At 40.2% G+C, this 18,959-nt stretch overlaps 1 protein-coding gene across 1 annotated transcript; it reads right to left on the reverse strand.

The window, feature by feature from the left end:
• Positions 1 to 11,901: 11,901 nt before the first annotated feature.
• LOC145714995 (coiled-coil domain-containing protein 71L-like) lies at positions 11,902 to 13,008 on the reverse strand. Its single transcript, XM_081794585.1, has 2 exons — positions 12,117 to 13,008; positions 11,902 to 11,908 (listed from the first exon to the last, which is right to left on the reverse strand). Exons 1-2 carry the CDS (start codon positions 12,923 to 12,925, stop codon positions 11,902 to 11,904), a joined length of 816 nt encoding a protein of 271 aa, XP_081650711.1. The 5' UTR covers positions 12,926 to 13,008.
• Positions 13,009 to 18,959: the final 5,951 nt, after the last annotated feature.

Below are 18,959 nucleotides of genomic sequence, written 5' to 3' on the forward strand. Positions count from 1 at the left end.
TTGATAAGCAAAGGAAACCTAGGAGGGGATTTGGTGAAGCCACATGCCCTAGAAATATGACAGCTAATTTTTGACTTAAGAAGAAAACGAATGACCTCCAAAAGACATCAACAATTCTACCTCACAGATGTGCTGTGAGCTTGAAATGCTCACACATGTGATGCATCTTGAAGATGGAAAGTGGTAAAAATATTTGTATTATTATATTAATGGCTGCTACCCTTTTTTCCAAAATTGTGTAGTAGGTCATAAAGAAATTGGCAGCTCTGCCATTCCATGCAGCCTGCTGCAGATGACATTGCTGCCTTAATGGGACACAGCCTACAGCCTCTTTGTGAGTAAAACTTTCTTTGTTCATGCCACTGGTGGCAGCCTTTCTGTGACAGCTGAACACATCCCTAACTGATACTACTTGCCCTTACTCAATGCCATTCAAATACAATTTCATGTTTTGTTAGCACAGATAACATCAATAATGTCACTCTTATTGAAGGTGAAATTATTACCAACCTCACTCAGCAGATGACGTTGGGGAAAAGATGCTAGAAAAGTGTCCTAAATGAAGAAGGGTCTTGGAGAATACCAGTGTTCTCTCTCATAAGCATACCCTCGCAGAGTAAACTGTGGGGCACAGGGTTCTCTCTGTTACAACATAACTTGAAGTTTAGGAGTGTTTTTCCTTATAAAGGTTTGAAAAAGTCCATGGTAGAGAAGAGTTTACTTAATCCCAGAGAGTAAAATGAAAGAAGGCTTTGGACCCACAAACTCCTACAATCAGTAAGTAGGCCGAGACAAACATAAGGCTGTAGACACTGGCTACCTTTCATGAGAAGGGAAGAATGACTTGGAGGTTGAAAGCCAGAACCCCGGAGGAGCTAGAGCCATGGAAAATCATTCCCTGGCCTTAAGACCCAATGAAAGGACTGCCTACCTGGGCCAGATGAACTTCAGAATTGTTATGGACCAGTGATTCATGATAACCTCCTTCCTTTCTTTGGGAACAGAAATGTTTGTGTTTTGTTGGTTTGTTTGTTAGTTTTTTCTCTCTCTGTGTGTGTGTGTGTGTGTGTGTGTGTGTGTGTGTGTGTGTGTGTGTCTGTGTGTGTTTTGTGTGTGCCCGTTTTGGTTGTATGCTTAATTCATAGGTCTTCATTGATAGGTCTTCAGATTGAAAGTGGAATCGAGGACCAGTGCACACAAGGAGACTCATTCACACCTGGACCTAATTTAGATAAAAAAATCCTGGACTTTGAGCTGATGTTACAAGGGTTGGGTCTTTAAGAGGGAGGATTCTTGGGGTAGGGTGAGGGTATTTTTCATGCAGGATGAAAGTGAATAATAGGAGGCCAGCAGACAGGCTGTGGCAGTCTAACATATGTTCATAAATTCTCTTTTAAGCCCTTCAAAAGGTGGACCTCCATTCCCTTTTCCTTAAGCATACGGCAGACGTACTGAATGGTTTTGAAAATACAAGAAGGTGAAAGTGACGGTGAGTCAAAAACACTCTAAAAAGCAGATATTGTAGTTCCAATGGTGTTGTGATCAGGGGATAATGGATGGAAGGGGCAACTGGCCATTAGACGCTAGAATTCTATGAGTGGAAGAGATGAACATAAGGGAAGAGAAACAAAAATACTATAAAATCAGAGAGGGGGCAAAACATAAGAGACTCATAAATATGGAGAACAAACTGAGGGTCACTGGAGGGGTTGTGGGAGGGGGGATGGGCTAAATGGGTAAGGGGAACTCAGGAATCTACTCCTGAAATCATTGTTGCACTACATGCTAACTAATGTGGAGGTAAACTTTAAAAATTAAAAATAAATAAAATAAAAAAGAAGCTAGAATTGTACACCTATCAAAATTATCAATTAAATTTGAGAGTGGACTCAAGATATCTTCAGATGTGCAAAGACTCAGAACATTTGATTGTATTCATTCTTCATTAGGAAGTTATCTGAAGGTGTAGTCCAGCAAAACAAGGAGAGAAAAAAATAAAGAAAAATTATACTTAATAGCCAACATTAACAGTGTTTATTTTTGTGCCAGACGCTGTTATGGGTTATTTTCACATATTATTACATATTAACCACACAACAAACTTATAAAGTACATACAATTACGATTATTGTCTTCTAGAGGAGGAAATAGGGTTATAAAGAAGCCAAATAACTCATCCAACATCCAAGTTACACAGTTGGTAAGTGGAACAAGTAAAGAGTAAGTCCAGGCCGTCTGGCTCTAGAGTCCAGGCTTTTAAATGCTTCCTCACTCCCCAGATAGCCATATTACCATGAAACCATGGAAACAAACGGGGACAGTAGCAGAGGAAAATCACAGGAAGGAAGCTATGAAGCAGACCTACTGAGTCACCAACTAAATGAGGCAGGAAAAGAGAAGGGTCCATAAGTGACCTCTAAGAGGTTAACAGGAAGATGTCATAAGTGGCATGATTTGAGAACACTGAAAGAGTGCAATAAAACAAAGAAGTGCAATTAGAAAACTAAGGAGAGCGAGAAAATATCCGTAAGATGGTCTTAGTCTGTATGAGCCAAGTGAAACATGGCGTGGTTTCTTTGATGGAATACAAAGAAAAAGGACCCATTTCACCTTGATCCCAGAGATGTCCTCATTCAGCAGGTCCAAGGACTCCAGGAAAAGAGTAGTAATTCTAATGTTTGCATATTATTTAATAATCCCAATAATTTAAACCATTTATTAGTTTTCAAGTTTTAGAATCAACCTTGAACAATCTAAAGAGACTTGATTGCAGAGCATAATACCAGTGTTAACAACAATGACAAACAGAAGTCCAAAGCTGATGGGAGACCGAGAAAAAGTGCAGCAAGGTTAAGGAAGACATTTATCTTACAATGTAAGGAATGAAAAATGACAGTACAGGCAAAGGAAATAGGTCTCTATTTTAAAATTACATGTTGTGGGGAACCTGAGTGGCTCGGTGAGTTCAGAATCCAACTTTTGATTTTGGCTCAGATTATGATCTCACAGTTCATAAGACTAGGATGAGCATTAGGTTCTGCACTGACAGAATTCTCAGAATTCTCTCTCTCTGCCCCTATCCTGCTTGAGCATATGCTCGCTCTCTCGCTCTCTCAAATAACATATATTCATTCACACATGCATACATACATACATACATACATACATACACACATAAAATTATATCTTATGATGGTAAATTTCATGTTTTAACTGGGCTAAGCCACAGGGTACCCAGATATATGGTTAAACATTATTTCTAGTGAGTCTCTGAGGACATTTCTTAGTACAATGAACATCTGTATATCAGGAGACGAAGCAAAACATATTGCCTTGACAAACACTGGGTGGGCTCAACCAATCGATTGAAGACCTGAATGGAACAAAAGGCAGAGTAAGAGAGAATCCACTGTTGTGTATCTGAGTGTCTTCAAGCTGTGATATTGGTCTCCTGACTTCAGACTCAGACTTGGAATGGAACATACATCATCAGCTCTCCTGATTCTTAGGCTTTTGGAGTCTGCCTGGAACTAAACTACAGGATCTCCTGGGTCTGCCCTTCTCAGCCTCCGTAATCCTGTGAACCAATTCCTATTGATACTGAGTCTCTGGAGAATCCTAACTGGTACATATATGTAACTTCATCCATTATGTCTTTTTGCCCTCAGATCCAGTTCCTGCACTTCTCCCACAGACTGTGTTTCCTGGTTCCTTGCCACCTGGCTTCCAGAGGGGTTTGACCAATGGGTGTTTGATGGGAGAAAGGGAGGCAGGTATAAGCCCAGAGGTTTTTCTCTCTCCCGCTCCACTTGCTACCAGTGATTTTATCTCCTCCAAATTCTAGCTTCTTTCCAAGAGCCTCTTCTCCCATGTTCTCAGTTCCTGCTAGGTATGGTTCTGAGTTTCTCTAGCCCTGGGGGTGAAAACAGCTTTCTGATGATACTAATTCCTGATTGCTTCGCCATCCTTTGTTTGGCTTCTGGGATTTCCCATCACGTGTGTAACTCTTTAAAATACCAATAGTGACTCACCGGCTGGCGGGACCTGACTGAAACAGTACAAAGATAGAAGTTCAGGAATATATGGGAAGGTGAGGAGAGAGAAGACAGGTGGCTTAAGCGACCTATATATGTCATCTTCACATAGGAAGCCAGTAGACGGTGCTTAAAACTGGCAAATAAATAAGCAGCAGTATGCTACATTACTTATATTCATGAAGATACCTAAGAAAAGAATATAAACCTGGAACAGTTAAAAGTGTTGCCTCAAATAATGGAGGCAGTAAAGAGACCTGTGGTTGCCAGGAACTCAGGGGGGAAGGGACAGATGAATAATAGATGAAGCACAGGGAATATTTACGGCAGTGAAACATCTTGTAAGACAGTGAAATGCTTTGAATCATGGCATTGTGCATTTGTCATAACTCACAGAACTGCACACCACAGTGAATGCTAAGGTAAACTTGGGACTTTCGTTAATAATAGTTTCCATTTTGGCTCATCCGTTGTAACAAATGCACTACACTGACACAAGAAGTTTACAATAGGGAACACTATGTTTTGGGGGGTAGGAGGGAGAACAGGGGAACTCTGCCCTTTCCAGTCTTCTTCTGTAAACCAAAAGCTGTTTTAAAAAATAAACTCCCTTAATGAAAGGAAGGCAGAGAGACAGAAGAGGAGGGAAGAAAAGAGGGAGAAAGGGAGCTACTTAAAAGTCATGGAGGAAACTTAAATGTGGATTACTAAGTGAAGGGATCCAATCCGAAAAAGTCATATGCTTTACATTTCCAACTATGATAACATTCTGGAAAAACAAAACAAAACAAAGCAAAACGACAACAACAATGACAACAACAACAACAGCAACAACAAAACACCTTCGGAGACAGTAAAAAGACCAGTGGCTATTAGGGTTTAGGGGGAGAGAGGAAGTGGTAGTAGGTGGAGCACAGGGCACTTTAGGGTGGTGTAACTATTCTGTATGATACTGCAATAGTAGGTACATACCATTTTACATTTCTCAAAACTTATGAATCTATATAACACAAAATAAACCCAACTGTTAATGATAATGTGTCTAATGATATTGTGTCAATCAGTGATGGCTCATCCACCACTTATAATTAATGAATCCACATTAGTGCAAGGTACTATAGAAACTAGTGGGGGTGAGGAAACTGTACTTTTTGTGCAGTTTGTCTCTAAATCTAAAATTGTTCATACAAAATGGTCTGTTTAAAAAAAACCCTGATTAAAAAAAAAAAGAAAAAAGAAAACAAAAGAGAGTGTTGCCTCTGGGGAAGGGGTGTTCGTGGGGGAAACAAAGCTTTTGTTTTGTTTATTGCAAGTCCTGATCTGCAATTTGGATGTTATGGGTATTTTTTTTAACTATTTGTTTACAATACCTGGATTGAAATTTCTCAAATAAAAAAAAAAATCTGTACACCTGCCAGCATAGATAACATGAAAAAGACCATAATAACAAGTGTTGGCAAGGCTATCAAGTATTCAGAGCTCACAGACACTATGCAGGCACTACTATAGAAAGAAGTTCATGTAAATTGGTATAACCATTTTGGAAACAGTTTGGAGGAATCTTACCAAAGCTGATAAGGTGGATGACATGCGACCCAGCAAATTCCCTCCTAGATAAATAAATACTATTCTAAAACATGTTCACCAAACGACATGTCCTATAATGTTCACTGAAGCTTTATGCATAATTACCCTAAGCCAGAACCTACCTAAATGTCCACCAAGAGTTGCAGAAATATTGTAAACTATTCATATAAGGAAATTCTATACACCAATGAGCATAAAGGATCTATACACACAATAACATGAATATCACTAACATAAGTTTGAGTGAAAGAAGCTAGGTGTAGGACACATAATTCCATTTCTATATAGTCCAAAAACAAGCAAAAGTTGTATATTTTGTAAGAAGTCAGAATAATTGCTGTCCCAAAGGAGAGATAGACCGTGACTGAAAGAGGCACAGGTGGTCTCTTGGGGTACTGGTACCTTGTTTAATGAGTGCAGGTTCCACAAGTATATTGAACTTAACTTCATCAAGCTGTGCTCAGAATACTTTTAATAATATATGTCCTTTTTGGGTTCCTGGGTGGCTCAGTCGTTAAGTGTCCAACTTTGGCTCAGGTCATGATCTCACGGTTTGTGAGTTCGAGCCCCACATCAGGTTGTGTGCTGACAGCTCAGAGCCTGGAGCCTGCTTCGATCCTGTGGCTTCCTATCTGGCCCTCCCCTGCTCACACGGTGTCTCTCTCTCAAAAACAAACAAACATGAAAAAAATAATATATGTCCTTTTGAATGTATACTATACTTCCGTAATCTTATTTTAATCTGAGTGCAGACCCCTAAATCACACCCTTTTTTTCTCTACTGTCTCTACTAAACATTTAAAGAATATGTACTTTAAAACATCCTAGAAGAGAGAAATATATGTATGTATATATATGTATATATATATTTATATATATGTATATATACATATACGTATATGTATATGTGTATGTATGTATATATACATATGTGTATATGTATATGTGTATATGTATATAAACATATATGTATATATGTATATATATTTGTATATGTATATATACATATGTGTACATATGTATATATATGTGTATATATATGTGAATATGTGAAATAAGTTATGTAAAATGTGTATGTATATATATGTGTATATAATATATATATATACATACATATATATATTATACACATATATACACATATATATTTTACATAACTTATTTCAGTAGTTGGAAGAATCTCAACATTAACATTTCTATGAATACCTTTCAAAGTAAGAGAAGTTCAGTTTTGAGTCCCCTAGAATATTTATTCAAATTTGCTTGGGAGACATACTGTCCCATCTTTTCTGAGCACTGCTTTCCTTTTGGGCTCTGGATATGTTCCGCATGTTATAAATTTCAGTGTAAGGTGACATTGCCCAGACAGGGAGTGCTGACGATAAGTCATTGCTCTTGCAAAATCTGCAGCCAGGCTCAGTTTTGATCTTCTTGCCACCGGATAAATTCCATCTAGGGAAATTATTTTATTGTTAATTTCAGCTACTGTAACTTTGACTTGCTCCCCAACCTAGAATATGTTGTTATTCCTTCTGCAGGTGGGAGTGGAAAGAGAGCTAAGTCACAGGCATTAGACCCAAATCTAAAGATGAGTGTATCCATGCTTCAACTGTGAGACTATCTATTCCCTATGGTAACAACGTTCTGCTATTTCAAATCTAACTACTGCACTTACTTGTCTCCTTTAACACAGGAAGTACAAAACTCACACATATTGCTTCAAATTTAGTTTTGTACATGTAAACTCACACGGATTTAAAGCAAACAATACCGAGCTTACCCAAAATGAAAATTTCGTGTTGACATTTGGCAAGTTCGTGATCGGTAACTCTTATTATTTGTATAAATTCTCAGATAATTTAATATACATAACAGTATCTTTTAAATATATTTCGGAACAAAGGACAAAAAGACCCCAAATATCTAAGGAAGTCTAGAAAACCTCCAACAGTGAAAACTACCTAATAAATCAACTTAACCTCACCACCTGCTGTCTCTTTCTTCAACTAAACCCACTCATACATTACCTTCTCATCATTTGTCTTTTGGCTTTCTCAGACCACACTCTATTTTCAAGATGTTAAACTCGCAAGTACCTCTCAGCATATATATATTTATTTTCAGCCCATATGCCTCCAATTAATAGCATTTATGAAGCATTTTCTATGTGTTCACCCATTAACATCCTTTTTTAATCCTTTCAGTAGTCCAATAGTTTATTTTACTAACCACATCTGATTCTTCAGGAAGCTAAAGCACAGAGTATTTCTGTAACTTACGTACAGTTCTAATGGTTTCCAGTGGTCAATCTTTCATCCCACTGCAGGCAATGTGATCCACAGTTAGTACGCTGCTGCCTCCAATTATTAATAGGAACTCAGACACAAAGACAAATCCAGGGCACATAATACTATGAATCCTGCCCTTGCTAGCACTCTACGTCTACCCCCTAGGCTGTAATGAAAATTCTGGCTTTACTTTATTCTCTAGGACAGCCTTTACTGCTGCTACTCTTATGCAGCACACTTACGTTCTTTTATAATATAAAAACACGTGAGTGTTAGGCTTTCTATCGCTACTAGAAGGGGGTTGGAGTCAGGACTCAAAATGAACTTTGATGCAGTTTTAACGTGTTTATTGTGGCAAACTGGGTACTGGTTTGGACTCTGGCATGAAGCATTGTCTCAGAGATTCACTAGATCATCAGACTTGATATTGACAAACTGTTGACTCCCAAAATAGCATAAAAACCATATCTCCAGGCTTCCAGGGTGTTGACGTTAACAAAAGAAATAAAAATTTCTCACATTGTTTTGCGATTCACATGCAAACATCAGATTCCATTTCAAAAACTTTCTAACATCATGAAAATAGACAGATACTTCATATTCTCTAACACATATGTACAGTTAATACATTAAAAAGAAAAGTACAAGCAGATTTTTAATCTTAATCATAAGTGCACATTAAACTGTCCCAGAACACAATTCAATTCCATGACAAACAACTGAGTTCTAATTCCCATAAGACATGACTATCTACCAAAAATATTTTAAACACACCAATAAAGCAAATTTTATATATATATCCACTAAATAATAATATAAATATTATATATATAAATTATATATGCACTAAAAACACTCATTTTACGAGCTCCGTGGCAATCCTTGGAACACCAAAAAACTATGAGTTCAAAATTGCTTAGATTTCTTTGTATTCAAATATGTTTCATGCATTTTTATTCAACAGTGTTCAGAACACTAGTACTATTGTTTGCACACAGCAAATCAATATGTGTCAGCCACCGGTTTAAATTATATTGGAAAAATTGTGTACTCAAACTTGGACAAAACACACAGCACAACAGTGACAGTAAACAACAATGAAGCTTGCTCTCCACAATTATAACATTACTGGTTCTGTAAGGAAAATTAAGTTGCTGGGTGACAAGTAGAAGGGGGATAAAAATGACATCAGGAATTCAAAAGCTTATTTGAGGTGCCAGTCACCACATATAGGCACTCAAGTTTAGCAAGGTCATAAACTTCCTCCTTACTTGTGCCATATGAGATATAAAGGTACGAGAATGAATAAAGACTATGGGATTTATTTCAAAAATCTGTACAACCTAAGCGCAGACTCGTTTTAGAAGACAGTAAATGAATGCCTCACCAGAAAGGCCACCGTGTCAAGTTCCTTTTCACGGTCTGCCCAAAAGGATACATAAAATACTTTCATTTTCCTATTAATATATGAATCAACTATATTAGTTGTTTCTTCACATTTTATAAGTTGTAAAACAAAACTACAGCAAGGTTTTGCTAAAAACTTAGCAAAAACAAAGATTTTTTTTTTAACATCCTGTTTTTTAAACTAGAAATGGCAATATTTTTTAAGGGACCAGCTAAACAACATATTGAATTCAGGATGGACATTCAGATCCAAACCGAAATCGGATAGCCCAGATAACCCAAAGCGTGAATGCAAGTTCAAGTGCAATAAAGTAACAAGGTATAGCAGGGAAAAACTAAGATTCTCAGTTAAGTTCAAATAACTGCATGGTGTCAATGGTTGTGTTTCAAAGCTGTGCTGAGCAAAGTTATCCTCCCAGCTACATCTAATTTCAAAACCCTCTGGGAAGCTACCTCGGTAAGCTATATGTTGAAATTACATTCTAATATGGTCATTGGATTCATTTTAATTATTATACATTTATATAAAATAGGGAAGTTGTACAAATATGTATCTTTCCCTCAGGGGCTAATTAGCCAAAACAGTTAATTTGGGAAGGGTGGGGGAGAAAAACCTCTGTATTTGAAATACCATTGGCAATGGAAGCTAGTAACGAAAATTTATATAAGCTTCCTATGAAACGAGTATAATTTAACCCTCTGCATCTTTTAAATAATTATTCACTTTTATTTACTCATGTGGCAGTATTTGTAACAACACATTATCATTGAGTAGTGAAAAAAAGAATATGAGGCTTACTGGGAAACTGTATATTAGGAAGCTATGCCATTTGAACTCTACAAGCCCAAGAGTCAAAATCACAACTCTCGGGGCGCCTGGGTGGCTCAGTCGGTTAAGCGTCCGACTTCGGCTCAGGTCATGATCTCACGGTCCGTGGGTTCGAGCCCCACATCGGGCTCTATGCTGACAGCTCGGAGCCTGGAGCCTGCTTCAGATTCTGTGTCTCCCTCTCTCTCTGACCCTCCCCCATTCATGCTCTGTCTCTCTCTGTCTCAAAAATAAATAAACATTAAAAGAAAATTAAAAAAAAAATCACAACTCTCATTATTCCCCTAAAAAGCTGCCAAGCAGAGAGAAACCGTAGTATGGAAGATTTAATAGGTCATGTTTCAGCCTGGGATGGATGGTTCTATTGCAGAATACTTAAACTTGAAAGAATAATGGTACAAAATCACTCCTTGGCCCTTCCGACATCGCAGTAAAATCTGGCTGCGGCACCACTGACTAAACACCATTAAGTCTTGCTGCCACCAATAACTGAGGTCACTTGGATAATCAAGAATTCCATGCTGGACCACAGGACATAAACACTATCATAAAAGTGAAAAGTACTCTGTGTGGCTCTCCTGTTTGATCCCTGTGGTCTTTGATTGTCAAACAAAAGACCAATACCTGCTAACATAACTGTGCATGGACATAAGATAATAAAGGAAAGTCCTGGACCAAAACTGTTAACCAACTGCCATGATATTGATAAGAGTGATGCATGGTAATGTGGATATTTCCTGTTATCCAACAACGACAAAAACAAGTGAGGAAAATCTATTTTGCCCAAAGATAACCTCAACCAGTTATTTGGTGCCAAAAAAAAAATGTACCACCGCTCTAGATCAGTAATACTTCAGAGAATTCCAACGGCTATTATGTATGCAGGTTTAGTCACCACCCTTACCCATACTCATTTACACTATGTGATTTCTATTTTAAAATAAATTATCCTGGAAAGACTCCCAGATCAGTATGTGAGATTGGTACAAGGCCAAGTCATTTCCGAGTGGATTCCATCCATGTCCATAACCAGCACCAGTTTTTTATTCATTTATTTTTTGAAATTCACTCATTGGTTTGTAATAGAAACCGTGTGGTTTCTCAATGCACTTTCAATTGTACCCACTTATAAAGAATTTCCCAAGTTAATTTTACTAAACAAAACCTTCCAAGTGTCTACCATTTCCTTTAGGAGCTCAGTAAACATAAACATTACATTTCAATATAAAATCTTTAGAAACGTCTTAAGAATGTGTACACAGTTGAACTTTGAATCTTTTGGTTTGTAATCACCGAGCCCGTGACATTCAAAGCCATACAAATCCTTACATTATTAACAGTGATACACTTGAATTTCTTAGACAATATCCTTGGTCAAAGCTTTGGAATCCAGTTAAAACTCAGAAAGGTGTGGGATTGAGAATACCCACTATTGCAATTGGTATTGAGAATACCACCTATTGCAACAACTTTCCACACATATTCGATCTTCCACACATATTCCACAGAATATATGGAATATTCCACACATATTCGTCCAGAAAGAGTGGCAGTCAAAAAAAAGGAAAGAAAGAGAGAAAGAAAGAAAGAAAGAAAGAAAGAAAGAAAGAAAGAAAGAAAGAAAGAAAGAAAGAAAGAAAGAAAGAAAAAAAAAATGGGGCGGGAGGAGCCAGGAGGTGGGTGAACAGCAAGGAAATTCTAGCTTTATTACACAAGCATGGAACCAAATTCCTTTGGAGGGGGTGGGGGTGGAAGTCTAATGACTTCAGACCAAAGAGGGAACAAGAGAGAACATGGATCTGCCCCTACAGTCCTGGAGACATCTCAATCTGGGGTTAGGAAGAAAGGGGACCTCCCTTGTGGTCCAGGGGTCTCCTCCCTCCGCAGACCCGGTGCTGGGAGGCAGCAGAGGGCACTGCTGCCCGGGAGTCCAAGAAGACGGCGCCGCATCCCGGGGGCGCGGGCCTGGACCATCTGGTGCTTCTTCGCCCATAAAGTGCACTAGGGGACGCGGTCCCGGCTGTCCCTGGTTCATCCCTCCAGGCACAGCCCGTCCCGGGGCTGAGAGGTCGCGCGGCGGTGGCCCGCATCTCACGCCCAGGCACTGGAAAGCGGCGGAGTCTCACCACGGGTGCCAGGTTCACTCCCAGGACTTGGCGCGCCTGGCGCCGCGCTTCTGCCAGGCTGCTCTCGACCCACACGTCGCCCGCTACGCGAATGGTGGGGAAGGTGGTCAACGTCGGGGTGGCCGCCCTCCCACTCTCCTCCAGGGTGCGGCCCCTGGAGCAGGGCCCGGGTGCTGCGGGCTTACGGGGGCTGCTGTCCTCGCGGGACGGTGGCGGCGGGGGCGGCACCTTCCTCTGGCCGACCGCCACCGTCCGGGCTCCGTGGCGTCTCCGCCTGGCAGCTGGCCGGCGCGTCTGGAGGCGGGCCTCGGGGGGCTGGTGCCAGGGGTCCGGGACCAGGGCCAGGAGGGAGGAGTAGCCGTAGACGTCCTTGCTGCGCAGGATGTGGGGGGAGAACTGGTGCTTGAGGCTGCAGAGGTAGCTCCAGAGCTCCGCGTCTGAGCTCATGAACTCCGTGCTGCGGGGCAGGAATAGCTTGAAAGCGTCGATCAGCGCGTTGGTGCTGCTGGCCAGCGACAGTCGCGACGGTTGCCACCGCATGTACACCACCTTCTCCTCAGGCGCCTCCAGCGCGGCCCCTCCTGCAGCGCTAGAGGCTCCTCCCCCGGCGGCCGGGGCCAGGGCCTCCCTGGGCCAGCGCCGCCTCCTCTTCATGCTGCTCAGGATGTGAGGCCGCTAGGGGCCGCCCGCGCTTGCCAGGTCTCGCGGCCGCCGCAGGGCCCTGATGAATTTCCTACCATGAAACCAAATCAGGCGGCAGGCTGTGAGAGTTACACCGCAGTTGCTAGGAGACCAGGCGCTTTGTGAGGTCACAATGTCTGCACATCTTATCACGGTGGGCTGCCCAGCTGCCTTAGGTTTGGCTGTGTTTAAGATTATGCCCTTGAGAAAGACCTGCACGTAATCTTACCTGAGAAGGCCCATAATTCTTCACGAGTTCAAGAGGTTTGTCTTAGAGGTGAATGCACGGGTGCTTCAGCCTCCAATAATTCCATCTAACATGAAATGACACTTAGCGGTGGACAGTACACACAACTTGCAATCAAACATGACTCTAAGAGGGTTTTAGCTAATTAAATGCCTTGTCATGCAACGCACTGAAAGCCAAATTGAAATAACTACTCTACCCTTTCAAAGAATACCGATATACTGTGCCTTGCTTAGGGTTCCATACCTGTGTTGGTACAGCTCACAGTTCACGAAGCTGTTCTTCACAGCAGCAGCAAACAGTTTGCCTAGTTAGTATCCATGCTCAATTTCATGCAGCCTAGGGAAGACCAAGTCATTGTGTGCTTAAGAGCAAAGCGTCAACGAATTCTGTGTGAGTGGCCAGTAGGGCATTCAGTGCCACTAAAACCTATTCACTACCTACCAATTCATGATATTTCAGGTAAGTCATACACAAAGTAGTAAGAGACCGTATGGGACTCCAAGGGTAGAAAACGTGTTACACCGTCCGTGTAAGTGCTTTTGAAACCAACCAGCATAGTCCATCCATTATCACCACATACACAATTCATTCACAAAATACTACAAGGACCACCTACCATGATGAACTGAAATCCACTTCCCCATGAAAGGATGACTCCAAACTATGTGAATCACTAAGAGTGATAAGTCATGGTAACAATCAGAAGAGAAACTTGCCAAGGTCAACGTGATACATGTGAGAGGCCTCTGTCTTTATTCAGCTCCTTTTCTTAAACACACAAACAAAACTTTCATCTACGCAGCTTAAGCTACTACTACCTCACGCTCATAAAGTGCTGAAAATGGAAAGCTATCCTCATATTCAGTAAGAGCAACCCCTGGATTTTTTTTTATTAAATGTAATTTATTTTCAAATTGGTTTCCACGCAACACTCAGTGTTCATCCCAACAGGTGCCCTCCTCAATGCCCGTCCCCCACTTTCCCCTCTCCCCAACCCCACGTGAACCCTCAGTCTGTTATCAGTATTGAAGAGTCTCTTATGGTTTGCCTCCCTCCCTCTCTATAACTTTTTCCCCCCATCACCTTCCCCATGGTCTTCCGCTGAGTTTCTCTGTATCCACACATGGATAAAAACATATAGTATCTGTCTTTCTCTGCCTGCTTTATTTCACGTAGCAAAATACCCCCCAGTTCCATCCACATTGCCACAAATGGCCAGATTTCATTCTTTCTCATGGCCAAGTAGTATTCCATTGTATATACATAAACCACAACTTCTTTATCCACTTGTCAGTTGATGGACAGCTAGGCTCTTTCCATAGTTTGGCTGTTGTTGAAAGTAGTGCTATAAACATTGGGGTACATGTGCCCCTATGTCTCAGCACTCCTGTACCCCTTGGGTAAATTCCTAGCAGTGCTATTGCTGGGTCTTCGGGTAGGTCTATTTTTAATGATTTGAGGAACCTCCACAATGTTTTCCAGAGCGGCTGCACCAGGTTGCATTCCCACCAACAATGCAAGAGGGTTCCTGTTTCTCCACATCCTCACCAGCATCTATAGTCTTCTAATTTGCTCATTGTAGCCACTCTGACTGGCATGAGGTGGTATCTCAGTGCGGTTTTGATTTGGATTTCCCTGATGGGGAGTGCTGTTGAGCATCTTTTCATGTGTCTCTTGAAAATCTGGATGTCTTTTTTAGAACAGTGTCTGTTCAAGTCTTCTGCCCGTTTCTTCACTGGATTATTTGTTTCCCGGGTGTGGAGTTGGTGAGTTCTTTTGATAGGTTTTGTATACTCACCAATTATCGAGTATGACTTTTGCACACATCCTTTCCCATTCGGTCAGTTGCCTTTTAGTTTTGTTGATTGTTTCCTTCACTGTGGAGAAGATTTTTATTTCGATTAGGTCCAATGGTTCATTTTTGCTTTTAGTTCCCTTGCCTTCGGAGATGTGTCAACTAAGAACTTGCTGATGCTGAGGTCAGAGATGATTTTTCCTGCTTTCTCCTCCAGGGTTTGATGGTTTCCTGTCTCACATTCATGTCCTTCATCCATTGTGAGTTTATGTTTGTGAGTGGTGTAAGAAAGTGGTCTAGTTTCATTCTTCTGCATGTTGCTGTCCACTTCTCTCAGCACCATTTGTTAAAGAGACTGTCTTTTTTTTTCCATTGGATATTCTTTCCTGCTCTGTCAAAGGTTAGTTGGCCATAGGTATGTGGGTCCAATTCTGGGATCTCTATTCTATGCCATTAAGTCTACGTATTTGTTTCTGTGCCAATACCATGCTGTCTTGATGGTTATAGCTTTGTGGTAGTGGCTAAAGTCTGGCATTGTGGTGCCTCTCACTTTGGTTTTCTTCTTCAGTATTACTTTGGCTATTCAGGGTTTTTTGTGTTTCCATACACATTTTATGATTGCTTGTTCCAGCTTGGAGAAGAATGCTGGTGCAATGTAATTGGGGCTGCATATAATGTGAGGACTGCGTTGGGTCATATTGACATTTCGTCAATATTTATTCTTCCAATCCACGAGCATGGAATGTTTTTCGCTTTCTCTGTATCTTCTTCAATTTCCTTCACAAGCTTTCTGTAGTTTTCAGCATACAGATCTTTTACATCTTTGGTTAGGTTTATTCCTAGGTATTTTTTGACTCTTGGAGCATTGTAAATTGGATCCGTTTCTTTATTTCTCTTTCTGTTGCTTCATTATTGGTGTATAAAACGCAACCAATTTCTGTACATTGATTTTGTACCCTGCAACATTGCTAAATTCATGTATCAGTGCTAGAGGACTTTTGGCGGAGTTTGTCCGATATTCCATGTATAGTGTCATGTCATCTGCAAAAAGTGGAAGTTTGACTTCATCTTTGCAAATGATGATACCTTCAATTTCATTTACTGTCTGATTACTGATGCTAAAACTTCCAACACTATGTTCAACAAATGGGGTGAGAGTGGACATCTGTCTTGTTCCTGATCTCAGGGGGAATGGTTTCACTTTTTCCCCATTGAGGACGATATTTACTGTGGGCTTCTCATAAATGGCTTTTATGATGTTTAAGGTATGTTCCTTCTATCCTAACTTTCTTGAGGGTTTGTATTAAGTAAGGAAGCTGTATTTTCTCAAATACTTTTTCTGCATCTATTGACAGTGCACTATGGTTCTTATCTTTTCTTTTATTAATGTGATGTAGCACATTGATTGATTTGTGAATATTGCACTAGCCCTGCGGGCCAGGAATGAATCCCGCTTGATCGTGTTGAATAATACTCTCTATATGCTATTGAATGTGATTTGTTAGTATCTTGTTGAGAATTTTTGCACCCCTATTCATCAGGGATATTGGCCTGTAATTCTCCTTTTTTTCTGTGTTTCCCGTTTGGGAAGCAAAGTAATGCTGGCTTCATACAATGAGTCTGGAAGTTTTCCTTTCATTTCCATTTTTTGAACAGCTTGGGAAGGATAGCTATTATCTCTACTTTAAATGTCTGCTAGAATTCGCCAGGAAAGCCACCTGGTCTAGGACTCTTGTTTATTGCGATATTTTTGATAACTGATTCAATTTCCTCACTAGTATGGGTCTGTACACATTTTCTATTTCTTCCGGTTTGAGTTTTGCAAGTGTGTGGGTATGGAGGCATTTGTCCATTTCTTCCAGGTTGTGCAGTTTGTTGCCATAGAAGATTTTATAGTGTTTCCTGATGATTGCTTGAATTTCTGAGGGATTCGTTGTAATAATTCCATTTTCATTCGTGATTTTACCTATATGGGTCCCCTCTCCTTTCTTGTTGAGAAGCCAGGCTAGACGTTTATCACTTTTGTGTATATTCTCAAAAACACAACTCTTGGTTTCATTGATGTGCTCTACTGTTTTCCTTTAGACTCCATATTGTTTATTTCTGCTCTGATCTTTATTATTTCTCTTCTTCTGCTCGGTTTGGGGTGCCTTGCTGTTCTGCTGCCAGTTCCTTTAGGTGTGCTGTTAGATTTTGTATTGGGGATTTTTCTTGTTTCTTGAGATAGGCCTGGATAGCAATGTTTGTTGTTGTTGCTATTGTTGTTTTGTTTTGTTTTGTTTTGTTTTGTTGTTCCCTGTCAGGACTGCCCTTGCTGCATCCCGAAGGGTTTGCATTGTTGTATTTCGTTTCCATTTGTTTCCTTTTATCTTTTAATTTCTTCTCAAATTGCCTGGTTGACCCATTTATTCATTAGTGGGATGTTTTTTAACCTCCATGCTTTTGGAGATTTTCCATCCTTTTTTCTGTGGTTAATTTAATGTCCCTTCAATTACCTCATTCTTATCAACAAGTTTCTGTATGTTTTTAATTAATTGTTTTATATATGTGTGTGTCTCCGAATTTGGTGTGTAGACATTTAAAATGTTGAGCACTTCCTGATGGAGAGACCCTGAAATTAAAATAAAAAGCTCTTCGTCATCTCTTGTTACAGCCTTTAATTTAAACTCTACTTTGCATGATATAAGTTGGCTACTCCAGGTTTCTTTTGACCTCCAGTAGCATGATAGATAGTTCTCCATCCCCTCCCTTTCAATCTGAAGGTGTCCTCATGTCTAAAATCAGTCTCTTGTAGACAGCAAAGACATGGGTCTTGTTTTGTTTTTTGTTTTTGTTTTTTCTATCCATTCTGATACGCTATGTTGTTTGGTTGGAGCATTTAATCCATTGAAATTCAGTGTTATTAGGGAAAGATATGCGTTCAGAGTCATTGTGATGTCCGTAGGTTTCATGCTTACAGTGGTGCACCAGTTTCCTTTCCCACCAACAGTGAGAGAGGGTTACTCTTTCTCCATATGCTCGGCAGCATCTGTGGTTTCCTGAGTTGCTCATTTTAGCCACACTGACTAGTGTGAGGTGGTATCTCAGTGTGGCTTTGATTTGTATTTTCCTGATGATGAGTGATGTTGAGCATCTTTTCATGTGTCTGTGGGCCATCTGGATGTCTCCTTTGGAAAAGTGTCTATTCATGTCTTGTGCCCATTTTTTCACTGTATTACATTTTCCAGGTGTGACTTGGGTAAGTTCTTTATACATTTTGTACACTAACCCTTTACCAATATGTCATTCGCAAATATCTTCACTCCTTCCATCGGTTGCCTTTTAATTTGGCTGATTGTTTCCTTTGCAGTGCAGAAGATTTTTATCTTCACCAGGTCCTGATAATTAATTTTTGCTTTTCGTTCCCTTGGCTTTTGAGACATGCCAAGGAAGAAATTGCTGCAGTTGAGGTCAAAGGTTTTTTTTTTCCTCTTTTCTCCTCTAGTGTTTTGATAGTTTCCTGTCTACATTTAAGTCTTTCATCCATTTTGCATTTATTTTTGTGCACGGTGTAAGAAAGTCATCTAGTTGATTCTTCATCATGTTGCTGTTCAGTTCTCCCAGCACCACTTGTAAAGAGACTGTCTTCTATCCATTGGATTCTCTTTCCAGCTTTGTCAAAGATTAGTTCACCATACATTTGTGGGGCCTCTTCTGGGTTAACTATTCTGTTTCATTGGTTAATGTGCCTGTTTCTGTGCCAATGTCATACTATCTTGATGATTACAGCTTCGTAGGAGAGTAGAAAGTCTGGGATGCCTCCCACTTTGGCTTTCTTTTTTCAACATAACTTTGGCTACTCAGGGTCTTTGGTTGTTCCGTGCCAATTTTCAGATTGCTTGCTCCAGTCTGGAGAAGAATGTTGGTACAATTTTGATTGGTATTGCATTAAATGTGTAGATTTCTTTGGGTAGTATTTACAT

The sequence above is a fragment of the Panthera onca genome, chromosome Y (assembly GCF_046562875.1).
Source record: "Panthera onca isolate mPanOnc1 chromosome Y, mPanOnc1 haplotype 2, whole genome shotgun sequence".
NCBI lineage: Eukaryota > Metazoa > Chordata > Mammalia > Carnivora > Felidae > Panthera > Panthera onca.

Coding starts and splice junctions, on each gene's coding strand:
- LOC145714995 (XM_081794585.1), bottom strand. CDS start 12,925: ATGAAGAGGAGGCGGCGCTGGCCCAGGGAGGCCCTGGCCCCGGCCGCC.